At 46.4% G+C, this 20,936-nt stretch overlaps 1 protein-coding gene across 1 annotated transcript in view; it reads left to right on the top strand.

Annotated features, from left to right (window-relative positions):
• Positions 1–413: 413 nt before the first annotated feature.
• ABCA3 (ATP binding cassette subfamily A member 3) overlaps positions 414–20,936 on the top strand; it is a 45,441-nt gene continuing 24,918 nt past the window's right edge. The window contains exons 1-9 of the mRNA XM_023764457.1: positions 414–488; positions 8,480–8,667; positions 10,356–10,435; positions 10,609–10,873; positions 12,558–12,685; positions 13,365–13,530; positions 15,581–15,840; positions 18,228–18,344; positions 18,634–18,754. Of these exons, the coding sequence (XP_023620225.1) occupies positions 10,382–10,435; positions 10,609–10,873; positions 12,558–12,685; positions 13,365–13,530; positions 15,581–15,840; positions 18,228–18,344; positions 18,634–18,754 (1,111 nt within the window). The 5' untranslated portion in view covers positions 414–488; positions 8,480–8,667; positions 10,356–10,381. The remainder of the gene's footprint in view (positions 489–8,479; positions 8,668–10,355; positions 10,436–10,608; positions 10,874–12,557; positions 12,686–13,364; positions 13,531–15,580; positions 15,841–18,227; positions 18,345–18,633; positions 18,755–20,936) is intronic.

Here is a 20,936-nt window from a genome sequence, read left to right as displayed (position 1 = left end):
GAGGGCAGAGCCCGGCCGCCGCATCCCGGTGCCAAGGGTCCGTGACGTGCGTGGGACCCGCCGCAATGCGCGCGCGGCTGCGGAGCGCTCTCGCTCCGTCGCCCCAGCCCAGCCGACCTGCCCCGGAGCCCCGCCACCCTGCACCGCCCCGCTCTGCCCGCGCCCACCCGCGCCCGCCCAGCAGGTGCACCTCCCTGCAGCGCCAGGCCGCCCTGACTAAGGCTTCCTCACCGCTCGAACCTCTCTGGGCGTGTCCCCATCCCTGCAGGCAGGTCGCTGAAGCCACGGGCCTCGGAGAGACCTAAACCTTCCCGGACATTAGAATAGCTGCGGAGTCCTTTGTGCCCAGCCGAGATGAGACCCGCCGCATTCGTCCAGCAGGCACGCTCCACACCTGTCTGGTAGCGTCCTGCTGCGTCCCCGGCTGGGCAGCCGAGGCAGGGCCTCCGGGAATGCTGCTGGCTCATCTCTCGGTGCAGAGTCCCAATGTGGGTGGTAATCCTTCTCCATACTGGAGTCACCTTGCTCCCAACCCCGCAGTCCCAGAACCGGGGTTCATTGAGGATCCGGGGGTCCACTGTTGGTGGTGGGAGTTGTGTGGGGGACAGCAGGAAGGGTACTCCTGGTCTAGGCAGAGAGGCCTTCAGCAACCCGAAGTACAACCTTCTGGTGTCCATGGTCAGTCCCGATTTGGTATAATTTGTATCTGTCCTCACACAGTACACTCTAAGCTTAATGAGGGCAGGGCCTGTCTCCTGCAGGAGGGTTTAGGGCAACTGTCTATTTGTACGTGAATGCATGCCCTTTCCTCACTTCTTTGGACATGATTCAATTAAAGCTGTTTGCCTTATAGGATTATTTATGTTTGTTTGTCCCTTTGCCTCTCGAACTGTGAGCTCCTTGAAGGCACTGATTGGCTCTTGTTTGGTCTTGCAGTCCCAGCACATGCCAGGCCTGGAGACTCAGACAAGGTTCAAGTGAAAAAGTTAATGCTCTTTGCTCCTGAGCAGCTATACCATTTGATTCCGTATATTTGATGCTGCCTCTTGTGAACTTGAAAGGATGAAGGTTGTTTTCCCTTAGGAAGTTTGCATCATGGGAAATGTAAGAGAAAAAGAAAATAGGTAAAAATGGATGCCATGAGAATTCCCCCTCCCCCATCTTTTTAACTTCTTAGAGAATTAAAAAAATAAACACTTGCTTATTCTGTCTGACAAATAGGATGGCATCATTCCCTCTCTAAGGTGATCTACCACCATTCTGATGAGACAGCCTTTTGGAACGGAGGGTAGCTCAAGCTGTTTTTAAAAAAGATGTTAGCCTCCCATGGTGCATGTGCCAGGCAGTCTCATAGGACCCTGTTTTGACTTAGTCTCAACTGGGAAGGCCCACGTAATACTCCCTAGTTAACAGTTTCTTCTCCAGACCTGCTTCTTGAGATGGCAGTAGTAGACTCTTCTGCTATTGAGTCTGTTGAGGGGGAAAGCATTCTAGAACTCCGAAGAAAATGTGGGCAAGGCTCTGTGAATGATTGAAAGATTACCTGGACATGGTCCCTGCTCTGAGGGACTTTCGGGTAGCGTTAAAGAGATGACTTATTCACAAGTAACTGTGACATAAGACAGGACAGGATACATGATACATGAGACATCCAGAAAAGCTGCTGAAGATGTCCAGAGGTGGAGGGATAGCTTTCAGCAAGAGCAGAAGGTCTCACTCTGGCTGAATGTTATAATCACTTGGGAAAGAGCCCCATGTCCAGAACAGAGTCCAGAATCTCCAGGGATGGGCCTCAGACATCAGTTTCTGTCTTGAAGCTCCTCCAAAAGATTCTGTTGTTCAGCCAAGATGAAGAACCCTTGAACCAAGGTTATCAGTGGCTGATTGACAGGTGCTAGGACTGGGCTGAGAAATAATAGGTGGGATTTCAGAAGGTGGAGACAGATATGGTGGATGGTATTCCAAGCAGACAAAACCCTAGAAGGCCCAGACACCTGTGGGAAAGTGTAAGGTGTGTCAGACCCTGTCCTGGGGGACGCGTGCAGTGTATGAATGGCTCAGAGTTATTTGCACATTTGAAGAGAGTTGGAGTCAACAGGCAGGTAGGAACCGTTGCAGGAGCTGAGTAATGACTTGCTGCCTTGCTCCTTACAGAAGATCCATGGTTACCTCTCCCTGTGGATTCCCGTTGCCCCATTACTTCATTTCCTACACCCAGAGAGGCAGATGAGCTAGTAGGACTGGAAATGGGACTGAGGCTACAGCAGGGGTTAGAAAAGCAGGCAGCACTTTCTTTTGTAAAAGAATTTAAGTGTGTATCCCCATATATTATATTTATTTATAAATTATAGGCATATACTACTGTTATGAATATTATGGACATAGAAATATACACAAATATAGAAGTTTTAAAGGGATGAGCAGCGCAGATTTCATAGAACTCTCTCCCAATAACCTCCTTTGGGCCACATCTTTGGCAAACATATGCCCTACCAACTCCCACCAGAAGCTTTACTGTAAACTCAGAGCCATGTGATCCTGAGGAGATGGCTGCCCCCAACCCTGAACAGAGCTGGTGGTAGTGTTGAGTGTGAGACCAGCACACTAGGTCTCCACCTGAGCGCTCACTCCCAATGCAAATGACCACATCCTCAAACCCGGCCTGGAGAGGTGTGGAGGGGTCTGCTCTCAGCCAATGACTGAGCCTTAGGGATTTCTTCCCATCTCATTCATGCCAGGACCACTTGTGTAAATAAGTTATCTAAAGACTATTTTTTGTGCACTTTCTTGTGTAAAAGAATTTAAGTATGTTTCCCCCATATATTATATTTATTTATAAATTATAGTTAAACACTACTGTCCTGATATTATGGACATAGAAATATACACAAATATAGAACTTTTAAAGGGTGAGAGGGAAAGTGAACACGATTAAATTTGTCAATGTGCTAATGCTACAAAATCTACTGCACCAACATATGCTGTTTTTAAAAGAAACCATGTGATCAAGTCTGCATCGCATTTATAAAATGGTGAAATATATGTTCCAGCCTTTGAAGGTCTGGTTCTGGTTCTGTGTCCTGTTCATTTCAGTTCCTGGTTCTTGTGGTATGTGATACCACACCTCCTGGAAACACAGAGACTGTGCTATGATTTCAGTACTTGTTTTTCAATCCCACTCACCAATCCTGCAAGGGCTCTTGAATTTGGGCTGATAAATGTTCATGGGCTATCAGAGAAGCTGGCAATCTAGTTCCCAACACGCTGGGTGTGCAGGTGTAGATGTTGGTGAAATGGTGCTCTTGCAGCATCCTTGGCAACACAATCACACCTTTTCCTGAAAGGGACTGATTTGAGTATTTTGGCTTGAAAGAAATAAGCTTAGCTGACACATTGCTGCAGTCATTTGCCCTTGAAAAAAAAAGAAAAAGGTCTCCAGATTTGGAACTTTTCATGAAAGAAAATGCAGATTTCCTCCTTAAGTTCCAAATCACAAGATAACCAGTGAACCTCTGTGTCATAAAAGATCTTCACAGGTATTCCTGAGTCACTACAAAGTATTATAATGCTTCGGCTATTTAAGAGTCTGGTTTTTGTTTTTAATTGAATACGACCATATCTTTTAAAAAAATAATTCTTTGTGGTTGAAAGTATTACATATGTCCTTCCCCCCGCCCCCATTGACCTCCACCAGCCCATCCCTGCCCCCCACCCCAGGTCCTCACTGCCCCATTGTCTGTGTCCATGAGCCATGCATATATGCATACAAGGTCCTTCAACCATGCTATCTTGAAGTATGTAAACTCTAACATATCTTAGAGGCTTCAAGTAAACTAGTGGGAAGGGCCCACTGTCACCCCCGTATCACAGAACCTCTCCTCCATCGGGGTTCCCATGGCTGCTGACACACAGGCCAACAAAGGTGCCAGGGTCCGTCCATGTATTAAATATTAGTAAAGCTGCCTGGCTGTTGTGGCTCAGTGGTTGAGCATTGACCCAGGAACTAAGAAGTCACTAGTTCGATTCCCGGTCAGGGCACATGCCCAGGTTGTGGGCTCGATCCCCTGCAGAAGGCAGCCAACCGATAATGTTTCTCTCTCATCGATGTTTCTATCTCTATATCTCTCTACCATCTTCTCTCTCTAAAAATCAATAAAAATATTTTTTAAAAATATTAGTAAAGCCAATTTTTCTCATTTTTAAAGAAACATAAACAATATTTCTCACCATTCCATTACTCCAGCAGATAATCTTGCTCACCACACTTGGAGACTAATAGTGGGTTCACTGGCAGGGACCATACTCAATAAATGTGCCTGCTAGTTTTAGCCTGTTTTTGACAGTGTTTACTGTTATATGGGCATTTCATTGAAGAATTCATTGAATTAGACATTTTCACATATTTACTGTTCACTCTGCCCCCAGAAAAGGATCATGTACTGGGTAAAAGATTAAGCAAAACAAAACACCCACAAGCAGCATTACTGCACATTTGGAGACCCTCTCCCTCCATGCCCCACCCCAACTCCCTTCTTGACATAGCATCCAAGCCCTCGTTGGCTTCTCTTTCTGGCTTATTCCCTGCTGTTCCCCCACCACCACTCCACACGACTTGCTGTTCCCCACACACACGCTTTCATTTCTCCGTGATCTAGTAATGCCCTCCCACCCCAACTAACAAGAAACTGGAGACCAATGTGCTCCAAATGCTGCAAAATGTGGCCCAGTGAATCCAGAGAGCACCAGTTCTCCATGCATATTTTGATCAGACATTTTGTTTTTTGGATAAATCTACCTGTATATTTATGTATGTTTGTATAGGGGGATATTTCTGCAATTTCATTTTCATTTAAAGCAGGGATTCTGCATTTAACAGAATTTTTAACTTAATAAATTTGCATATATTTATTTTAAAAAAAGAATAAACCAAACATAAGATTGGAAAAATAAGAAACTTGAGACCAGTCTCCCATCTCCCATGCAACCTCCTCCTGAAAGCCTTCCCAGAGCTCTCTTACACATACACTCACACACACTCACACTCACACACACACATACACACGTACACACATCAAATTCTGTCTTCTCCAGAATTTCACGATGCTTTTATTTGGCTTCAGGTTTAGCAATTATAGTACATGCAAACATTCAGACTGTGAACTCCTTGGATTAAGAACGCTGGAATTTTCATTTCCAAATCCTTATTACCTGGTAAAAGTGCCCATCACACAGTGAGCACTTGGCAAATGTTTGTTGGATTAATAAATGCTTTTTTGTCTTGTGTATCCTAAAAGGCCACCGATTCTACCAGCAAACATTAATTAAGTACTTGTCAGGCCTTCTTCAGTGTGTACACATGTCGACCCCTAATGCTGCTGACTGTTACAGACTCCCGTGTTGATAAAGAAGGGCTTTCCTAGCTGAGATAGATCCTCATCCACCTTGGTTCTCAGGAAAAGTGCTGAGTCCTGGCCAGCACCACCAACCAGGCCATCTCTCTGTTCCACACCTGTGGTAAAGAGGGCAGAATCATGGTTGTCTGTTCTCTGCCAGGAGGCATGCCTGTGGCTTTATGGAGACCCCTTCTTCCCACCTGTTCCTCCCTCCAGGCCTGTGCAGAGTTAGTTTTCCATGGAAGGAGATGTACTGAACCTGGGATATGACAGGAACATAATAGGGTGTGTGTCTTGTCCACTTCTGCTCTCTGGTCTTGAGGATAGCTCAGCAGTGACTCTCTTGAAGCATTTAACACCATTCTGTTCCATATATGCAGAAATAAAACATTATTTTTTGCACCGGCATATATATAAAATGTAGGACATATTTAAGCCCATAATGAAAAAGAAAATCCCCACAAATCTAAAAAGTGGAAGTGTCTGGGTTGCAGGCTTGATCCCTGGCCCCTGTACAGGCACATGTGGAAGGCAACCAATGGATATTTCTCTTTCTCCCCCTCCCTTCCTCCCTTCCACGCTCTCTAAAAATCCATGGAAAAAATATCCTCAGGTGGGGATTTAAAAATAATAAATAAATAAAATCGGAAGTGTCTAGACTCCTCAAGATGCACTAAGCAGCAGTCGCCAACCTTTCGGACCTCACGGACCACCAGTGGTCTGTGCTGCTAAGCAGCGGGCCCCTGAACAACAGTGGGTGCTCGTGAACTGGCACGCCCCACAGCCCTTTAACAAAAGCTACTGGAAAAACCATTTTTAGGGGAATTCTGTGTGCCATCAAGAGACTTCTCAGAAATTAGCAGCCCACAGTATGCACTCACTCTGGACCAATTCAGTTGCTCACCTAAAAAGCAAATATTGAAATACTCAACAGTTTGTGTAATGTTTAATATTTTAACAGTGAGCAAACAAGCCTTTTAGTCAGGAAAATAAAGTTTCCCCTTCCCTTCCTGGCTCTGTCCCTGCAGGAGTGAAGTGAGCCTCTGCAGGGGAAGACATGCTCTCGTGGGGCGGAGGTGGTGGCTTTGCAAGTGGCCAAGTGTTTGCCTTAGAGTAGAACCCGCCTGGGGTGGTTCTGGATCGAGGCCATTTCCACTTCTGGGGACTCTCGGTGCCACCAGGGTCAAGTGTTTTAAGGAACTTTAGCTTCCTTTCCTCGTGTACATTTGCTTTTGTAACCAGAAGGCTTTCTTGGTTTTGTAATTCCGGGAATTTCCTCCTTTAAATTCTTTTTTACTCAAACAGAACAGACACAAATACAGCATTTAGTGAGACTTTGGATAAAGCCTGGCGTGTACAAAGCCACAAGCTGGGCGCTTCGGGGAGACAAATAAATAAAATACTAAGGTGGTGGGGCTCAAGGGACATTTTTCTTCTGATTTCTAATGTTATGTTCTGGAGGCACTCTATACAAATTTTATAAAGATGTTTACTGCCTTTAGGATACACAAGGATGTAGTGGCGTAGTAGTTAAAAACGCAGCCTGGGAGGTTCAGACCCTGGCTCTGTGGCTTTCTTGTGGTGTGATCCTGGGCCAGGTTTTTCCTCCTGGTTTCTTTGTCCATAAAAGGGCACTGATACCAGAAGCCAGAGTTGAAATAAGAGACTGTGTAAGTATAAAAGTATATAATATAAAAGCTTCTTATCTCTTAATGTAGCAGGAGAGAACAAAGAGTCAGCCCTGCGGTCTGGTCTCTGTTTTCCTACATCCATATTTCTTTGTTATTGGCTCTGTTCTTTTTAAAGTAACATACTTGCGATCTGCTTTGCGCTTTGATTTTCTAACTTGGTGAGGGACGTTTTATGTTTATTTTTCAAATGATTCTCTAGCACCCTCCATTTGCCCAAAGGTGCCAGGGAGTCATGCCAGGGAGCCCTGGGCCCCTCCTGATGTCCCAAGAGGCCTCAGTGCTCCTGATCTCCAAGGTCACCCTGCCAGCCCCACCCCAGAGCCCTCTGCACAGGGCTAGTTCCTTTCCGCCAGTCCTCCCGTAGCCCCGGAGGAAAAGGCAGGCAGGAGCCTCTCCCAGGACTCAGGTCAGTTCCCAGATACTGCCGTTCAGCCTGGTAGGAAGGTGGAGGGTCTGTCCTTCTGCCCCACCCCACCCCACCCCACCCTCCTTCCCACCTAGAGGGACAGGGTTGGGCTTGGTGATGTGTCCTTCCTTGGACAGACTTTTCCAGAAAAGGAAGTCGTCAACGTCTCTGACCAGAAGACCTCTATGAGCTGTGACCTTTTTTTTTACATTCCCCTCTGGAGATAGAGGAAGGAAGATCATCTTGGCCAGGCCAGATGACCGCAGGAGGACTGGTCCCAGATGGAGGCCCTGTCTTCCCCTCTTAGCCTAACCCACTTGTAGAAATCTTTCCCAAACCACTGGCCTCCAGGATATCATTAAATCGCTGCTCTCTTACTGCCTGTCTACAACCGATTTTTAAGGCAGTTTTCCACCTTGTGGATTTTAAAACAATTGGGATAATTTATTACTTTGCCACTTAATGGCACTTTATACTATTTTAGCTTTAATTTCTTCACATTTTAACCATGTAGTTAACCGAAAGCCATATTTTACATTAATTAATAACTTCTTGCAGTTGTGTTGTCTATAAATATACAAAATATTTGTTGACTACACTTTAAAGCATACATTTTGAATAACTATGGACACATCTTTTCTTGTGTTGTTTTGTGTGTTTTTGTTTGTTTTTTTAAAGCAGGATCTTACTTTGAAAAAAGGGCTTTAATGGAAATTATTTTCAACTGACTGGAGCCAAAAGTGAAACTAGCTGTTTTAAAAAGCAAACAAACTCTCATTCTGCGCACACTGGGTCTGAAGGCAGGTGCTTGGGGCAGTAGTGTTAGCTTGTGTTCACTAATGAATGATTGACTAGCCGTTTGAGTCTTCTGTGTGATTGTAGGCCACTTGATGGATGGTGTTGGGTTAGTATCAGCCTGAATGTGGAGCCAGTTCATTGAACTCAGAACTCTTCCCCTGTAAGTCACGGAGGTTTCTCCCCACTTAAAGGGCTGTGAGCTGTGAAGGGTTCCTCTTGCTCCACCTGCGTCCTCGGTACATGGACGGTGACCAGGAGCTCTCTGGGGCCTCCCCTCCTCTGCCATTCTTGCTGACCACCGTAGGTCTGAGCAGCCTGCTCCACACTTCAGCCTCCATGCCCGCAGCTTCCAGAACGTGACCACCTCCTTCTCTGGCAGGTAAGCATTTAATAAACTCTGAGCTCGGTGTCTCTACTTCTCACACCTGAAATCTAGTACAATGGGTTTCCTCAATTGAGAGTAGATATATATTTATATTTATTGATTGATTTTAGAGAGAGAGAGAAAGAAGCGGGGGGGAGAGAGAGACATTGATGTGTTGTTTCACTTACTTATGCATTTATTGGTTGATTCTTGTATGTGCCCTCCCCATGGAGCCAACCTGCAACCTTGGTGTATTGGATGATGCTCTAACCAACTTAGCTACCCAGCCAGGGCCGAGAGAGGCCTTTCTAAACCCCACTCTTGTTTCTGCTATCTCTTTTTTAAAAAGTGTTTTTCTTTATTGATTAAGGTATTGCATATGTGTCCTTATCCCCCCAGTGCCCCCCCCCCAACTCATGCCCTCACCCCCTGGTGTCTGTGTCCATTGGTTAGGCCTATATGCTTGCATACAAGTCCTTTGGTTGATCTCTCCTCCTTACCCCCACCCTCCCTTACCTTCCCTCTGAGGTTTGACGGTCTGATCAATGCTCCTCTGTCTGTGGATCTGTTTTTGTTCATCAGTTTATGTTGTTCATTATATTCCATAAATGAGTGAGATCATGCGATATTTATCTTTCTCTGACTGGCTTATTTCGCTTAGCATAATGCTCTCCAGTTCCATCCATTCTGCTATCACTTGTGTTTCATAATCTCTCAGCAGACTTTCCCAGTTTATGTACCAGATTTAAATATAACATTCATAGTGACACAGGATAGATTTTCTTTGAAGGAAAATGACCACTCTTTTTTTAAAAAATATATATATATTATTGATTTTTTACAGAGAGGAAGGGAGAGGGATAGAGAGTTAGAAACATCGATGAGTGAGAAACATCGATCAGCTGCCTCCTGCACACCCCCTACTGGGGATGTGCCCGCAACCAAGGTACATGCCCTTGACCGGAATCGAACCCGGGACCCTTTGGTCCGCAGGCCGACGCTCTATCCACTGAGCCAAACCAGTCAGGGCGAAAATGACCACTCTTGTGGGAGGCTCACATACCAATGCTCAGTTAAAGCAGGAAATACTTCCTTAGGGTTCAAGGCAGGAAGGTACATTCCATCATCCTGCCTGTGTGTCTGCTCCCTGTATCCCGCTCCTGAGTCAACAAGGCCAGTGAGGGCCCCCATTTCAGGCTTCTCCCCGCTCCCTCCCTCTACAGCCCTCTCCAAACTTAGAAATCACCCCGAAGCCAGCACACTAAGCTGAGTTTCCTTTCACTGGTTCTGTGTTGGTTGAGAGGAAAGCCAGTCATGGAGAGGAATTCCATCAGCCTGAGTATTTTGCTAAGAAATAGCACATTCATATGAACTACAGAGAACATCTGAATAGCTTTTTATCAAATTATAAATACCACTCTAGCAGTCACATTGCACATAAAAGCCTGTTGTTGATCTTAAGTTTCGGGAAGAAAGAAGGTCCGTTTCCCAAAAGAGTGTACTTTAAACAAGCAATAGAACTGTTGTTTCTCTCTCACGTGTGCTATTTTGGGTGAAGATGGTATGAAAAAAGGTGAGGAGAAACATGGAGAGAAGGTTATGTGTCCCAAGACTCAACCTTCCCCTCTTTCCCCTGTGCTCCCCCAAACACAAAGCACATCTTCATGGCACACCCTAACTTTTTGTCCTTGGTCTGTAACTAGTGCTGAGGGTCCCTCCTGGTGAGAGGATGGCAGTGCTCAGGCAGCTGTCCCTCCTGCTCTGGAAGAACTACACGCTGCAGGTAAGTCCCACTCTGGGGGCGTGGCAAGAAGTGTGTGCCCCTTTGTGGGCACCTTGGGAGACAGGGCCTCGGGGGAGAGTGAAGCTTGGAGGGGGGTGTCCCCAGGGCGGGGGTCTATGAGGCCACTCCTGTGCTTCTCAATCCGTCAGCATGTGCTTTCGTTCCTCTTCTAGAAGCGGAAGGTCCTGGTGACGGCCTTGGAACTCCTCCTGCCCTTGCTGTTTTCTGGGATCCTGATTTGGCTTCGCTTGAAGATCCAGTCGGAGAATGTGCCCAAGGCCACCATCTACCCCAGCCAGTCAGTCCGGGAGCTGCCCCTGTTCTTCAGCTTCCCTCCTCCAGGAGACGCCTGGGAGCTGGCCTACATCCCGTCCCAGAGCGAGGCAGTGAAGACCATCACAGAGACGGCCAGAAGGGCGTTGGTGATCAACATGAGAGGTGAGACGTCCACTGGGACCCTTCTTTCTGTGAGGTTCAGGGCCGTTCAGCATCTCCTCTTGTTGGCCATGTTGCCAGGGTGAATCCCCCAACTCTGTCTCATGTCTCTCCTTTTTTAAAATTTTTACTTACTGATTTAAAACAAATTTTTTTTTTTTAGAGAGAGAAGCATTGTTTGTTCCACTTATTTATGCATTCATTGTTTGATTCTTATATGTGTCCTGACCGGGGATCGAACCTACAACCTTGGCATATTGGGATGACGCTCTAAGCAACTGAGCTACCCAGCCAGGGCTTGTATCATGTCTTATTATAAAGAGTTGTGAGGGCCAGATGAATTGATGTGTGGCAGCTTGAGCAGCACCCAATTACCCACAGGGGGAATAGGTGACCACATACTCAAAGAAACCCTTTTGATTACAAGGGTAGGTGTAGTGTGAGAATATGGTGCCAAGAATCTTTTCTGGGATGTGGTTTTGAGAGGACAGTTCTAAAAAAGAGTCATTAGGCCTGGGGTGGGCTGGAGGGAGTCAATGGGGGGAAAAGGGAACATATGTAATACTTTCAACAATAAAGAATTATTTTAAAAAGTAATAATAATGCCCTAACCGGTTTGGCTCAGTGGATAGAGCATCAGCTTGTGGACTCAAGGATCCCAGGTTCAATTCTGGTCAAGGGCATGTACCTTGGTTGCAGGCACATCCCCAGTAGGGAGCATGCAAGAGGCAGCTGATCGATGTTTCTCTCTCATCGATGTTTCTAACTATCCCTCTCCCCTCCTCTCTATAAAAAATCAATAAAATATATTTTTAAAAAATAAAAATAAAAAGTAATAATAATAAAAATTAAAAAAGTCATTAGGCCCTGGCTGGGTGGTTCACTTGGTTGGAACATCATCCTATACACCAGAGGGTGTGGGTTCTATTCCCAGGCACATACCTAGGTTGTAGGTTTGATCCCTGGTCGGGGGGGTGGGAGGGAGGTAGTCTGGGAGGCAGCTGATCGATATTCCCTCCCCCCCTCTGTTTTTTTCTCTCTCTCTGAGATCAGACGAGGATTAAAAGAGAAAAATGAGTTGTTAGGAAGCCTGTTGAGGTATACTCCCAATAAACACATGCTAGTCATCTTTTCTAGCTCTTTCAGGATAAAAAGTATGATCTCTTTTTTTTTTTTTTCCTCCACTTGATTTTGGCATCTACCTCCTGGGACTTGTTGAATTCAGCGTAGCAAACACTTAGGAGAAGATCCCTGGTCCCTCACTGAGTGATTACAGTAAAATCCTTTATATGAAATGGGGTCTGGGTGATAGAGGATCAGTTAACAAGCTATACGTTAGTGTCTACTCAAGTTTTTAAAGCACACCGCTATGGCTGTAAGGCTATAAGGGGACTACCCCTGGCAGTGGACCCCAGGGCAGGTGGCTGCCTGCATGGAGGAGGGAAACGGATTTGGCATTGCTGCCAGCCCTGCCTGCAGTCTCAGCAGAACCCCAGGACTGGCTGTGGTTTTCGGGTTCTGCCTGCCTCCCTGCCAAAGACAAAAGCCTCCTCTGGTCTTAGGAAAGGTTTACACAACCCTAGAGAAACGTGTAAGTTTTCAGTCTTTTATCTGCAAATGACCGAATCATTTAGATTTTTCAAGTGAGGCAGATGATTGGGCAACTCAGCTCCAATGCTCTTCACAGTTCGCGGCTTTCCCTCGGAGAAGGACTTTGAGGACTACATCAAGTATGACAACCGCTCCTCCAACGTGCTGGCCGCCATCGTGTTCGAACACACCTTCAACCACAGCAAGGACCCCCTGCCCCTGGCGGTGAGGACTCAGCCCCACAAAGCCGAGTCCTTCCCTTCCTCCCCCCCACCCCCAAACTAATTCAGCCTACAAAAGTGCTCTGCCGGCCTGGGAGTAAACCAACTTTTTTTGGTCCAGTATTGCCATCTTGGGCCCTACTGAGGGAGCCCTGGGGACAGTTGAACCCATCAGGCCAGAGCAATTTAGAAACCTTACCTGCTTGAAGAAAGCAGCCAAAAGCCATCACTATAGGCCCCTTTATGTCCTCTTATTTCATAAAAGGCGTTACTGGTCTCTAGGCCTCTGTGGAAAGAGTCGTACAGGAGAGATAAGAAAGTAGCAAATACTTGGGACTGAAGTATGATATGGCATTAGCATTACTGCAACATATTTAAAACAGCCCACCCCAAAAGTTTTTTGCTTGCCCGATGGGATTAAGACTGGGAAACCATCAAATCCCTCTAACATTATTTTGAGAGTTCATGTGGGTGGACGGCAAGAGAGGCGTGGCAAAGAACACCCAAAGTGCCCCTGTGGGGTTCCCTGTTATCCCTGGGGCAGGACCACTTGCTCTGACATTGGGGAAGACACTGGGAGTGGTGAGTTCACAGAATAAGAGTCCCCTAACCTCTCTCAGTTGATGCAGATGTGTGTTCCTCTGGATCCCTCAGAGCAGTTGATTTTCTCTTTGTTTCCACAGGTGAAATATCACTTACGGTTCAGTTACACTCGAAGAAATTACATGTGGACCCAAACAGGCTCGTTTTTCGTGAAAGAGACAGAGGGATGGCACACCACTTCCCTTTTCCCACTTTTCCCAAACCCAGGACCAAGGGAACCTGCATCCCCTGATGGCGGAGAACCTGGTGAGAAGCATCTTTCGGGTGGCGTTGCCCCCCAAGTGGTGACTGACAATCACATGGGGAGCCTACCTTGCATTTCTCTGCAGAAATACTTTTTAGGAATATTTTATCTTCTTTGTAGGAGAAGGAAGAAGACATCCCGTAAAACTGTCTTCTGTAAGGCTAGAGTCATCTTTGAAAACAGCGAAGGCTCTTCCTGTTTGAGAAGACATGTGCTCTTGAATGAAACATTTATATTTCAGTTTTTAGGGAGCTTCAGTTTGCATTGAATCTTTTGAGCTTCATTTTATGTTTTCCTTCTCTTCGTTGCCACCTCTGTATACAGTTTTACAGGCTCTTTAAGCTCTGTGGTTGTTTAATGATCTGTGGCTTAATTGAGTCAGTGGAATGTTTCTAGAAGTTGGATCTTGGGTAGCCAATGACAAAGGGTAAATGTTTTTTGTTATCTAAAGGACTCATATAAAGCAGTTAGAAAAACATGAAGGCCTCGAGCAGTGTGGAAAGGATGGGAACTTGGCACACAGCAGGGACTGGGAACATTTAGTCCAGTGTTCCTCCCCAGCCCACCCCTAGAGGTCCATGTCTTAGACTCACTGATTCCCCTGATAAGAATTTAACCCTGGAATCGTCTAAGAGAAGAAGATCCACATGCACCAATATGTTCACCATAGCTTTACTTATGGTCACAAAAACATCAGCAGTGGGTGGGAAATGACTGATTACAGAGTGATGGCATCGTTCCTCAGAGTGTTGAGCAGCCACACAAGTCATGCAGATGAAGAGCATATGGTGGCATGGCAAAGCCTCGCGAGAGAATGGTGTGTGAGCAGACAGGCAGGATATTTCGTGGGGCAGGTGGTGTGATCTTGTGAAAAGACCGGCTTTGAGTCCAGAGACCAGGGTCCCATCTCACCTTTGCCCCGCCACCAGGTGTGTGCCTCAACTGCCCGGGTCTCTGGTCCCATCTGCTCAGCGGGGATAGCGTTACCTCCTCTGCTGGTTAGTTGCAAAGATGAGAATCAAACCCCCACCCAACACAATAATGGGTGACCTTAATTGAGCACCTACTATGATCACAACCATAAAAAGAGTTAAATCTAAGAGAAATAGTAGAAACACACAGGTATGGTAACCGCATGTGGGGGTATGGTTGGCATATTGCTTTTCTCTTTTAACAGAACCCAGACAGTTCTGTTAGAGACACATGTTACAGATGTTCTCAACATCACTATTTTATGAGTGAGGGTGCCCAGACCTGCACCCCATGTTCCCCCTCTGTTTCTTGGGCCCAGGCCTCAGGAGCTCAGGCTGCCTTTTTCTCTCCTGTGACCATGCCAACTCCTTTCTTAGGCTCAGTCCCTCCCTATCTTAGCTCTGGACTGGAATAGCATATCCCCAGTTTATCACTCCCCCCAGGCCCCTTTCACTTTAAGAATTTTATTACAAACCACTTTGGGGAGTCTAAAAGAGCTAGCACGGAGAAACCACAAGGTACACAAAGGTCTTACAGCAGTGGTCTTTGGGCTGCGGTGTCTGCCTCCTTTTGAGATGGTAACTCAAGGGCAGAGCTCTCTGGTCGGCAGAGTTATGGCCCTCCAAAGATGTCCACATCCGAATCTTCATAAGCTGTGAATATGCCAGGACACGTGGCAAAGGGGAATTAATGTGGCAGATGGAATTAAAGTTGCTAATCAGCTAGCCTTAAGCTAGCCAGATTATTGTCGATTATCCCAGGAAGCCACTGAAATCACTAGGTCCTTAAAAGTAGTAGACAAGGAAGGCAGAAGAGAGGGTCAGAGAAAGATGTGATGGCAGCAGGTGGCTTTGAAGGGGGAGAGAGGGGCCAAGCCTGGGCATTATGGAGGTCCCTACAAACTAGAAGAGTGAAGAGGCCTTAGGGCGTTGGGCGATGTCGCTCTGCGGCCCAGTTCAACGGGGAGACCCGGGTACAGCTCAGTGGATGTTGCTCTCTGAGGGGGCAGCACCCCATGCTGCAGCTTTTCCAACATGTGTTGACCTCACGTGCTAGAATGTCCTGTGCTCCCACACATAGGGTACATCCGAGAAGGCTTCCTGGCTGTGCAGCACGCCGTGGACAGAGCCATCATGCAGTACCACACGAACGCCTCCACACACCAGCTGTTTGAGAAACTCACCGTGATCGCCAAGAGATTCCCATACCCGCCTTTCATTTCGGACCCCTTTCTCGTGGCCATCCAGTACCAGCTCCCGCTGCTGCTCATGCTGAGTTTTATTTACACCTCACTCACCATCGTCCGGGCTGTCGTGCAGGAAAAGGAGAGGAAACTGAAGGTAACCCCATTTGCATTTGGCTTTTAAACATTTGGGCAAGTTGATTCTAGGCACAGCGCCGCTGTGGCGTGGCTGTGTCCCGGGCCCTTTCATCAGGCAGGGGCCGCTCATGGACGCGGGAGCCGCAGAGCGGGCGGAGTGAGGCAGGCGCCAATGGTGGCTTTAGCCTACTTGGGGCTTCTTTGAAACCAACCCTGGCATATCCAGATTTTTAAAACCATAAGAAAGTATCATATTTTGTGTGCAGTATACTAAGGCTCTGGAGCTGTCTTGTCCAACATGGGAGCCATAAGCCCTTGGGCTTCAGCACACGCGGTGTATCTGGTCTGACCTGACTCATGCTGAGAGTGTAAAACATACACCAGATTTTTGAAGCCTTAGTACAAAAAAAAGAATGTGAACTGTTTCATTAGTACTTTGTATATTGATTATATGTTGAAAAGACAACATTTTGAACATGTTGGGGTAAGTAAAATACATTGTTGAAATTAATTTTACTTGTTTCTTTTAACTTTTTCTTTGTGGCTACTATAGAATTCTAAATTACATACGTGGCTCGCATTCTGTTTCTGTTGAACAGAGCCGCTCTAGCGGTTAGATCAGCAGTGAGCCAAAATGCTTAAATATGTGGCTGAGCACAAAGCTAATTCACTTTGCATATGGATCAAGGACAACTGTAGTTCTCGACTGCCAGGCACAATAGGATGGGAAATTCAAGTATATGAAGTGTCACTTTAAAAGGATATCATGGACTTAATTGAGTGCACCTGAATGAATAGTGTCATCTGTAAACCCATACCCATGACACTGCCAAAAGCATCCAAATATTTATTTAAAGTTTCTCTTTTGGCAATATCTGCAGTGCCAGGGAAATGACATTTAGAAGACTCGCCCAGGCACCAAATCTGTGATTATTGGGGCTGGGAGAACCGATGAGGTGGGTACTATCTGCTTAGGCACCTTAAATAACTTTGACAAGATGGCATAATGAGTAGTTTAAATAGTTAGCAGTGGACAAAGAAATGGTTCAGAAAATAATATTTGTACACATGCACACCTGCAGGTACATAGACAAAACCAGTGTGGCAGAATGTTAGGTGACTGTGGGATCTAAGTGGTGGGTACGTGAGTGACCTTTGTACCAGTCCCCCCCTTTTTCTGAGGCTGTAAAATTGGGCATAAGAAGAAGCTGGAAAATCAACAGCCTGGCTCTTGGCTTACAAGAGACAATCAGTGCTGATCCCCTCCTCCAGACTCGTGCTATCCAATGGGACATTCTGCAATGATAGATGGACATGTCCTGTGTCCAGTACTGTCACCACTGGGCACTGGTGCCTAGCACAGCTGAGGAGCTAAATTTTTAATTTTATTAATTTCCGTTGACATGTGGCCACTGGCCACTCTATTAAACATCACAGCCTTGTGTCCTGGGACTCCCTGGTCAGTTTGGTCAGTGGAGTAGCTGGGTTTCCTCACCACACCTCCTGACAGCCTGTCTGGGACCCTCGAGGAAGGCCTGTCCCCAGCATCACTATGCTCCTGTCCTTCCTATAGGGGCCCCTGCCCCTCACAACAATAGTCTGGACCCCTCATGTCAGAATAGCAGGAGGGGAGGCAGTGCCTCTGGCTTCTAAAGAATCCCACAGCCACTGCTGATTCTGGAACAGACAGCCCTGGCGCCACACTTTGCAGCAAGGGCATTAGTGGGGTTGGTACTAGAGAGTGGAGGGGCCGGGCTCCGCTCTCCTGACTCAAAGCCCCAACGCCAGCTGCCCCACCACACAGCTTCTTGGGGGGCAGTTGGGTACCCAGAAGAGACTGGGAAGCACAAGCTAGGAGTTTGGGATTGCTCCAAGGAATGAAGGACTGCTGAGGGGGGTCATTAGCTTAGTCCACACCGGGCATGCCCCCCTCAGGCCCTGACTGAAGCACGAGGTTATGGGGAAGGGGCTGTAATGGCCGAGTAGAGGGCCGGGTGAAAGGAAAGATGGCTAGTAGTGGCTGGGGAACAGAGAGGGCATCTCAGGTGGGTAGCACTGAAGAGTGGGGAAAGGTAGGAAGAGGGCAAAATTCCTCGTGCCCCAAGGTCAAGGGCTGACACGCCAGTGGGACCCATGTCTTCTGCCTCTGGCCAGTGTGTGTTTCACTGTTCCTGCCCTTGGCTGTGGCCCAGGTGGCCCATGTCCACTTTTGGCCCATGTACGACACCGCCATCTACAATCACACTCACACACACAGAGGCTCTAAGGAAAATCATTGTGAGGAAGGCACCAGGGTCTGGCGTGGCAGGCGGTGGGAACTTGCCCCAAGCAGGGGTGTCGGGCAGGGGGTGTGTGTCAGGACATGCGTTGGGGCGTGTGTCGGAGTGCGTGCCGCTATTCCCCCAGGAGTACATGCGCATGATGGGGCTCAGCAGCTGGCTGCACTGGACGGCATGGTTTCTGCTCTTCTTCCTCTTCCTCCTCGTCGCCGTCTCCTTCATGACCCTGCTCTTCTGTGTCAAGGTATATGTGGCTTCAAGAGGGGGTCTGATGTCAGGAGTAAGGCATTCAATTTGATGGGAGAGCCGGAGACGGCCGTAGTATCACCATAGAGACCCCAAGATTCCACGTTTGCAGATTTCAGGGAGTCTGCCTGGGCTCAGTAGAGAGGAGCAGTGGTTTCATAGTCATGCACTCAGTGTAGCCCCTTCACCAATCCCCACCCATTTCACTTACGGCCGGAACATTTCCTGTCCCCACCTTCCCGGCTGTCGCCTGCGTGTGCTGACCTCTGGGGTGGCACCCCATGCAGGTGAAGAAGGACGTGGCGGTGCTCGCACACAGCGACCCCTCTCTGGTGCTGGTCTTCCTGGTCTGCTTTGCCATCTCCTCCATCTCCTTTAGCTTCATGGTCAGCACCTTCTTCAGCAAAGGTGAGTCTTCCTGACCCTGGGAACCGAGGACGGGGGTGATAAAACCCCAGAAAACCTGGCAGTTTCATTTGTGATAAATAGAAACTGAAGAGTTTTTGTATCTGCACCTTCCTTGGACTCAATTTTCTAGGTGTTGTCGTACATCCCTGACTAATTCTTTTTTTAAATTTATTTTTAATTATAATTGACATACAGTAAGTATATTAGTTTCAGGTATACAACATAGTGATTCAACATTTATGTGCCTTACAAAGTGATCACCACAATAAGTCTAGTCATTATCTGTCACTGTACGTAGTTATAATGATGTTATTGACTATGTTCCCTATGCTGTACATTATGTCCTCATGACTTATTTTATAACTAGAGGCTCAGTGCACGAATTCGTGCATGGGTGGGGTGCGGCTGGCCCTCCCTGATTGGGCCGATTGGGCTGTGGGGAGGTGATGTGGGGGGGAGGGGGGTTGGCCGGCTGGTCGAACTCCCAGTGGAGGGGACAATTTGCATATTAGCCTTTTATTATATAGGATGGGAAGTTTGTACTTCTTCATACCCTTCCCCTTTTCCACCCCACCCCACAACCCTCTCCATTCTGGCAACCATCAATTTATTCTCTGTATCTCTGAGTTTGTTTCTATTTTGTTTTATTTGTTTGTTTGTTTTGTTTTTTGTATTCCACTTATAAGTGAGATCATATGGTATTTGTCTTTCTCTGTCCAACTTATTTCATGTAACATAATACTCTCTAGTTTCAGACATGTTGTCACAAATGGCAAGATTTCCTTTTTTATGGCTGAGTAATATTCCATTGTGTATATATGTATCACATCTTTATCCATTCATCTATTAATGAATACTTAGGTTGCTTCCGTATCTCTGCTGTTGTAAATAATGCTGCAATGAACATAGGGGTGCATATATCTTTTCAAATAATTGTTTTTGTTTTCTTCAGATAAATACCTAGGAATGTAATTGCTAGGTCATATGGTAGTTCTATTTTTAATTTTTTGAGGATTCTCCATACTGTTTTCCATGGTGGTTACATTAATTTACACTCTCATCAGCAGTGCACAAGGGTTTCCTCTTCTCCACATCCTCACCAACACATTGTTGTTGTCTTTTTTATGATAGCCATTCTGACAAACTGAGGTAATATCTTATTGTGGTTTTGATTTGCATTTGCTGTTGGCCATCTGTGTGTCCTTTTTGGAGAAATATCTACTTGGGCCCTCTGTTGTATAATAAAATGTGTTAACATTTAGATCTGCATAACTCAAGCAATATTTTCCACATGACCAAGGCATCATGTTATAAAATCATGCAAGAAGATTAATCCATTTAAAGTGCAAGTTAGACCAATGGATTTCAGTGTAATAGTATGAAAAGTTCACTGGTTAGTTTCATTCCACATGGCACCTAACCTTTAAGAAACTATCAATTATTGAATGGTGTAGTGTCAAAAAAGAATACCCACACATATCTAAAAGGCTATTAAATACCCTCTCTTTTCCAACTACTTATCTGTGTGAAGCTGATTTCTTTATTCACTTGACCCAAAAAATGTAACACAAGCAGCTATGACAATTCAGCTATAATCTAAGTCAAACATGCAGAGGTTTGCAAAAATGTAACCTCTTGCACTTGTCTTACTAAATTATGAAAAATAGAGTGTTTTTCATAAAAATATTTATGTTAGCCTGTAATGGCTTTATTATTTTTATTCTTAAATATCTTTAAATGTTCTTAGTTTAATTTCTAATGCAGTCAACATTGGTGTGTATGTGTGTGTGTGTGTGTGTGTGTGTGTGTGTGTAACTCACATAAACAAAAGTTCTTTGATGTCCTTAATAATTTTTAAGGAAGTAAAGGAGTCTTAAGACCAAAGCATTTGAGGGCTGCCAGCATGGACTACAGCCACACTGTTTCCCTCACACCTCCATGACCCAGTCCTCACCTCTCTCGGGTTTTTCCCACATGTCACCTTCTCGTCAAAGCCTTCCTTGGCCACCTGGTCACAGTCACAGCCCCTGGTCTAGGCAATGTCTTGTCCTCCTTCTTCGCCTTGCTGGCTATCTGTGTCCCCACAGGATTATAAACGGGTGGGCGTGGGGTGGGGCTTTGTCTGTCTTGTTTGCAGTGGTCTCCCTGGTGCCTGGAGCAGGCCTGGCACAGGGTAGGCCCT

Source organism: Myotis lucifugus, unplaced genomic scaffold (genome assembly GCF_000147115.1).
Source record: "Myotis lucifugus unplaced genomic scaffold, Myoluc2.0 scaffold_332, whole genome shotgun sequence".
Classification (NCBI taxonomy): Eukaryota; Metazoa; Chordata; class Mammalia; order Chiroptera; family Vespertilionidae; genus Myotis; species Myotis lucifugus.
The sequence above is the reverse complement of the archived record's forward strand: the minus strand, read 5'-3'. Positions and strand labels throughout refer to the sequence as shown.